The sequence below is a fragment of the Etheostoma spectabile genome, chromosome 9 (assembly GCF_008692095.1).
Source record: "Etheostoma spectabile isolate EspeVRDwgs_2016 chromosome 9, UIUC_Espe_1.0, whole genome shotgun sequence".
Taxonomy (NCBI): Eukaryota; Metazoa; Chordata; class Actinopteri; order Perciformes; family Percidae; genus Etheostoma; species Etheostoma spectabile.
Genome location: NC_045741.1, coordinates 4,503,996 through 4,511,509, shown reverse-complemented (window position 1 = coordinate 4,511,509; position 7,514 = coordinate 4,503,996). Strand labels below are relative to the sequence as shown.

Below are 7,514 nucleotides of genomic sequence, written 5' to 3'. Positions count from 1 at the left end.
AAAGACCCAACAATTCCAGTAATTCCCCCCAGAGAAAGCATTTAGTGTGAAAGTGGTGAAGAAAAACTCCCTTTTAGGAAGAAACCTGGGACAGACCCAGGCTCTTGGTAGGCGGGGACGATGACTAATAATAACAGTTGTAGTAGTTCATGGCGTAACAGGGCACTGCAAGGTATAGCAGGACGTAGCAGGGCACTGCAGGAAATAGCAGGACGTAGCAGGGTACTGCAAGGCATAGCAGGATGTAGCAGGACGTAGCATGGCACTGCAGGGTGTAGCATGGCACTGCAGGAAATAGCAGGACGTAGCAGGGCACTGCAGGGTGTAGCATGGCACTGCAGGAAATAGCAGGACGTAGCAGGGCACTGCAGGGCGTAGCAGGGCACTGCAGGGCGTAGCATGGCACTGCAGGAAATAGCAGGACGTAGCAGGGCACTGCAGGGCGTAGCAGGGACCTGCAGGGCATAGTAGGGCACTGCAGAAAATAGCAGGACGTAGCAGGGCACTGCAGGAAATAGCAGGACATAGCAGGGCACTGCAGGGCGTAGCAGGGCATTGCAGGTAATAGCACGACGTAGCAGGGAACTGCAGGGCGTAGTAGGGCACTGCAGGAAATAGCAGGACGTAGCAGGGCACTGCAGGAAATTGCAGGACGTAGCAGGGCACTGCAGGGCGTAGCAAGACATAGCAGAACGCAGCAGGGCACAGCAGGGCGTAGCAGGATGTAGCAGGACGTAGCAGGGCACTGCAGGATGTAGCAGGGCGTAGCAGGACGTAGAAGGGTGTAGTAGGACATAGCAGGATGTAGCAGGACATAACAGGGCACTGCAGGGCGTAGAAGGGTGTAGTGGGACGTGGCAGGACATAGCAGGATGTAGCAGGGCACTGCAGAGTGTAGCAGGATGTAGCAGGGCAGATTTGATTTGCGATTGTTATTAGCTACATGTTGCACCTTCTTCTAATCATTTTAAATAAAGTAATAACAAAAAGGACATTTCTCTTGAGAAACTGTATATATGTAACATTATTCCAGCATATATCTCATAAAAAACAGTAAATATAATGAAAATGAAAATAAAAAATGTGAAACTAGACCCAATACTTCACATTTGATTAATCCAAGTCTTCACAGTTAGCATTCAAAATCGTTCAGCCCTATTGTATAAGTTTTTTTTAACTTAACCGTTGACTGAATCTATAATCTTGTTATCTTTGGCCCTCTTCAGATCTGTGATCCTGTACCAGGGTCACTAGCTGGACTTTGGATCACACATGACATCAGACTCCGAACCACTCAGGGTCAGAGATCTCCATATGAGCAAGACTGGAAGGAAAAGTGACCAGTCCTGTCTTTCTGCTGCTTTCAGTAGAACGCTAAAATACAACAAACACCTTTTCTTTCTTTCCAAAATTCTTTTATCGAACTGAACATTTAACTGAAGACAAAAGACACCATTAAACAAAGAAAGAATGATTGCAGTTGTTGACTCAAAAAACCTGGCTGTTCACTGTAAAACGTGACTGGGCGTGCCGAATTGAATTTAATACCTTGTTGCAATATTCAGCGAGCGACATCTTTTGCGATGTGTTCTTGTAATAATACTGAACATAAACCAGAAAACAAAATTGATAGATGGGGAAAAATTGATAAACAATGCTGCGTCCATAGACATTTACCTCTAGTGAGATAAACACCACCAAAAATTAAAAATGATAAATTTAACGTGCTAAAAGTTGGTTTGTTAAAGGGCTAATTCAGCCAGACTACACCGCCCGCTGGATTTTTATTTGCCGAGGTTTTGAGATATACGAATGCTTTGTATGGAACAGATTGGACAACATGGGCGTCGAAATGACATCGCCCCACTACACGGCGCTTCAGCATGTGGTGTGTTTCAGCTGTTACACTACTCAGGTTAGTACTTTTGTTCATAAGCAGGGAGGCACTGTTGCATTTAGTTTTACGCATTATGTACTATGGTTTTATGGATTTTAGGATTTCTTTCCACATTTTAAAAAGCTCACCTGTGGTTGTTGGAGAGGCGACACATCATGGTTTCAGACTTCTCCGACGTTCCCAAAGTGACGACGAAGGTGCCACCTGGAGACAAAGGGACACAAGTCCTCATGTGGTTGATAGGGGGAATATTTAAGCATGGAGGTTTTCAACTGTATTTCATCTAGCCAAAGGATCTTCCACAGAAGGCTTAATAACACAACCCCACAGCTGAGAATAGATTGGTATGTGTAAAACTAGTAGAAGTGTCTTACAAATAAGGAGTGGTTTCAAAGGTAACCATGTTTCACAAAAACAGATTTACTGACCGGTGCAGTACAAGAAGACTAGAAGAAACGCAGATAGTCTGATGTTCAGAGACCCACTTTGAGTACACACTTATCTTCCTTGTCCAGTAATTGAATAAAGCTGCATTTAATCTAAATGTACTGGACTCGTCATGTGTGCAGTCTCCTAATCATTCCCAGATATCAGTGGTAAACAGGAAACACAGGAACATTGACTCTGAGCATCTGTTACCCTGCGATCAAATGTAGAAACCAAACAAACTATCACAATTAGCATTTTGGCCATAAAAGGAACGTATCTGCCATATCTTCCAACCAAACAGGTAGAAAACATCAGTTCTTTTGTACCGATGTTTCCCAGAAAAGACTGACCAGACCTTATCATTTAAAATAAAGCTTTTATATACAGAGTGGCATGGTTTAATTTCAGTTAGGGTATGCAACGATGGGGGGAGGGTGGGGGGGGGGATTCATAGTATCCTGATCCATGAAGTAACTGGCCTTTAATAATAAACATCTGCCTGCCTCTATGGGAATTTAACATAGGGGGTGTAACTTATGCCCCCTGTATTTTAAACAAGGGGGTGTATACTTATGCCCCCTGATTTAACATAGGGGGGTGTATACTTATGCCCCTGTATTTTAACTAGGGGTGTATACTTATGCCCCCTGTATTTTAACATGGGGGTGTATACTTATGCCCCCTGTATTTTAACATAGGGGGGTGTATACTTATCCCCTGTAGTTTAACATAGGGGGTGTATACTATGCCCCTGTATTTTAACATAGGGGGGTGTATACTTAGCCCCCTGTATTATAACATAGGGGGGTGTATACTTACTGGTGCTCAAAAGTTTACATACACATGCTTAAGTTGACTAAAAAGAGGAATAAAAAAATCATTTTTTGGAAATTTATTTTAATACCTAAATTAAAAAATGAGGTAAATCCAACCTTTAAGGACACCATTTTCTTTGTGATTGAATACGCTATGTAAATAAATAAATGTTCTTATTTAAAATACAGGGGTCATAAGTAACCATACCCCTAGGTTAAATTCCCATAGAGGCAGGCAGATTTTTATTATTAAAGGCCAGTTTTTCCTGGATTCAGGATATTATGCATCCGTATAAAGTTCCCTTGCCTTTGAATTAAAATAGCCCCCCACCTCACATACTCTTCACCATGCTTAGAGATAGCATGGGATACTTTCTATAAATCATCTCTCAATGCAAATCACACCAGTATTAGTCTAACTGAAATAAAACCATGCCTATCTCTAAGCATGGGTAAGATATGTGATGATTTGGGGCTATTTTAATTCTAAAGGCCAGGAACTTTATCAGATGCATAATATCCTGATCCAGAAATAACTGGCCTTTAATAATAAAAATCTGCCTGCCTCTATGGAATTTAACATAGGGGTATGTATACTTTGACCCCTGTATTTATAAGAACATTTATTTATTTACAATACGTTTCATTCACCAAAGAAAATTGGTGTCCTTAGGTTGGATTTTACCTCATTTTTTAATTTAGGTATTAAATAAATTTCCAAAACATGATTTTTTTATTCCTCTTTTTAGTCAACTTAAGCATGTGTATGTAAACTTTTGAGCACCACTGTATGCCCCTGTATTAACATAGGGGGTGTATACTTATGCCCCCTTATTTTAACATGGGGTGTATACTTATGCCCCCTGTATTTAACAAGGGGGGTGTACTATCCCCCTGTAGTTTAACTAGGGGGTGTATACTTATGCCCCCTGTATTTTACATAGGGGGGTGATACTTATGCCCCCTGTATTATAACATGGGGGGTGTTCTTATGCCCCCTGTATTTTACATAGGGGGTGTATACTTATGCCCCCTGTATTTAACATAGGGGGGTGTATACTTATGCCCCTGTATTTTAACATGGGGGTGTATACTTATGCCCCTTATTTTAACATAGGGGGGTGTATACTTATGCCCCCTGTATTTTAAACATAGGGGTGTATACTTATGCCCCGTATTTTAATAGGGGGGTGTATACTTATGCCCCCTGTATTTTACATAGGGGGGTGTATATTTATGCCTCCTGTATTTTAACATAGGGGGTGTATACTTATGCCTCCTGTATTAACATAGGGGGTGTATACTTATCCTCCTGATTTTAACATAGGGGGGTTACTTTGCCTCCTGTATTTTAACATAGGGGGGTGTATACTTATGCCTCCTGTATTTTAACATAGGGGGTGTATACTTCCCTCCTGTATTTTAACATAGGGGGTGTATACTTATGCCTCCTGTATTTTAACATAGGGGGGTGTAACTTATGCCTCCTGTATTTTAACATAGGGGTGTATACTTATGCCCCTGTATTTTACATAGGGGGGTGTAACTTATGCCCCCTGTATTATAACATAGGGGGGTGTATACTTATGCCCCCTGTATTTAACTAGGGGGTGTATACTTATGCCCCCTGTATTTTAACATAGGGGGGTGTATACTTATGCCCCGTTATTACATAGGGGGGTGTATACTTATGCCCCTGTATTTAACATAGGGGGTGATACTTATGCCCCTATTTAACATAGGGGGTGTATCTTATGCCCCCTGTATTTTAACATAGGGGGGTGTATACTTATGCCCCTGTATTTTAACATAGGGGGTGTATATTTATGCCCCTGTATTTTAACATAGGGGGGTGTATACTTATGCCTCGTATTTTAACATAGGGGGGTGTTATACTTATGCCTCCGTATTTAAATAGGGGGTGTATACTTATGCCTCCTGTATTTTAACATAGGGGGGTGTATACTTATGCCTCCGTATTTTAACATAGGGGGGTGTATACTTATGCCTCCTGTATTTAAACAGGGTGTAACTTATCCTCCTGTATTTTAACAAGGGGTGTTATACTTATGCCTCCTGTATTTTAACTAGGGGGGTTATATTATGCCTCCTGTATTTTAACATAGGGGGGTGTATACTTATGCCTCCTGTATTTTAACATAGGGGGGTGTATACTATGCCTCTGTATTAACATAGGGGGGTGATACTTATGCCTCCTGTATTATACATAGGGGGGGTATACTTATGCCCCTGTATTTTAACATGGGGGGTGTACTTATGCCCTGTATTTAACATAGGGGGGTGTATACTTGCCTCCTGTATTATAACATAGGGGGGTGTATACTTATGCCTCCTGTATTATAACATAGGGGGGTGTATACTTATGTCTCTGTATGTTCATCTCTTGTGACCTTCTGTTTTGTGCTCATCTCTAGTGATAACTCCATCATCATTAAAGCATGAGGTCCCAACGCGCTGCGGCCTTTACATCACCATGTCCCGCAGCTCCGCTGGGTATTTATAGTCCACACTGACTCAACAACAACACAATGGATTATCGGGGCACGAGGAGGAGGGGGGGGGGGGGGGGGGGGGTAATTGTATCAGTTTTTTTGCTTACTGTATAGAGTGCCAGTGAGTGTCCTGTGTCAGGTCATAAAGTTTCTGTAGGACCGAGACATTTTACATATCATCTCATACTAGGGATAGACCATTCATCGGCATGGGGCCCATTATCGGGTCATTTGTTGGCAGTTGGCAGATGATCTGTATCTGCGTTGTATTTGCCTGATAACTGATAACATTAATGAATTAAAAAGTGTTTCACTTTGCTCGCTACAGCTCTGTGTCTGTCCCTCTGCTTCGGATTCACTCACCACGAGTCTGACTTAATGCCCCCCCCACAGCACAACACTGACATCTGACTCTCGTTACTGAGGATTATGTGGAACAGTTTTCATTTATTAATTGACTAAACATTTAACACACCCCACACACACACCACACACACACACACACACACACACACACCACACCACACAACACACACACCCACACCACACACACACACCACACCACACACACACACACACACACACACCACACACACCACACACCCACACACACACACACACACCACACACACCACACACACACACACACACACACCCACACACACACACACACACACACACACACACCACACAGTTCTAAGCAGACCTAATGCAAATTTGTTACTTAAAAAGCATCTAAAGGCATCATTAAAGGGAAGAATACATCCTGGAATTGTCTTTTTGGAGCCCAGAGATCAGGAGGATAGTTTGACAACATTTCTGCACTGAAGAAATTCTCCTTCCCCCAATGTTTAACCCAAAGTTACACATTTGAGTGAAATACTTGGATTGAATAGTTGTTGAATACGTTTGGCAACAATTGACAATTGTGCCCAGCCAAAATAACACCTATGGTTTCACTCCTAAATATTTTTGCAACACATTTGAAAGAGGTTTGGAAAAGAAGAACTCAAGGTAAAAATTGGCGAGCATTAACCACATCGACACGCATCCCATATCATCTGTAGTGTTACTTCAGACTGACTTGTGCAGGCTGGTACACGATCTGTCCTGCCTGCACAACTGTTCTGCGCATACGATATGATGATGAACGCTGATTTACGACACTACACAATCTGTACACATAGACCAGGGGTCTTCAACAGGGGGTCCGCGACCCCTAGGGGGTCCGCGGAGGTACTGCATGAGGCGAAAGTTTTGGTTGATTAGACTTTTTTTATATTCCCCCCCCCCTGCAATTTTTTCCACTAATTGAAATGTCTTTAAATACACATTAACATTAATTCAACACACTGTAGTAAACAGATAAATGGAGGCAGAAGATGTCTTTCAGTCATCAATGCACACATGGCACTATAGGACCAGTTTGATATAACACAATTTTATACAATATAATTAGGGGGTCCCCGCTCCATCTCGCCATCAGTTTGGGGGTCCTTGGCCTGGAAAACGTTGAAGACCCCTGACATAGACAGTTAAAGAAAGTCTGTTCACCTCTACCGTTAGTTTAGCTTACAGCTAATTAGACTAACCACTAGCTGAGACAGCATGTAAAATGAATGAAAGAATGAATGAAAATAACCATTTAAATATTTAACAGCTGTTATGTCAGTTCTACTTTACTTGTGCTCATTTAAAACACAATCACTCAATACTTGTCTTTATAACTGTAAAGTCTTAATTTAGCTGTAGCTGCTTTCCCCAGTGTTTTAGGCTAACTCAAGCTGTCAGCTAGCGGTTAGCCGAAATAGTTGTTAGCTAAACTAGCGTCAGCTTCCCGGTGGAGGCTAACCGTTCTCT

The 7,514-nt window shown here is 42.1% G+C and overlaps 1 protein-coding gene across 2 annotated transcripts in view; it reads right to left on the bottom strand.

Annotated features, from left to right (window-relative positions):
• The window catches only part of zfyve21 (zinc finger, FYVE domain containing 21), a 20,334-nt gene that overhangs the window by 6,786 nt on the left and 6,034 nt on the right, over nt 1-7,514 (bottom strand). For both annotated transcript variants that reach the window (XM_032526296.1, XM_032526297.1), the window contains exon 4: nt 2,026-2,101. In XM_032526296.1, coding sequence (XP_032382187.1) covers nt 2,026-2,101 — 76 coding nt within the window. The remainder of the gene's footprint in view (nt 1-2,025; nt 2,102-7,514) is intronic.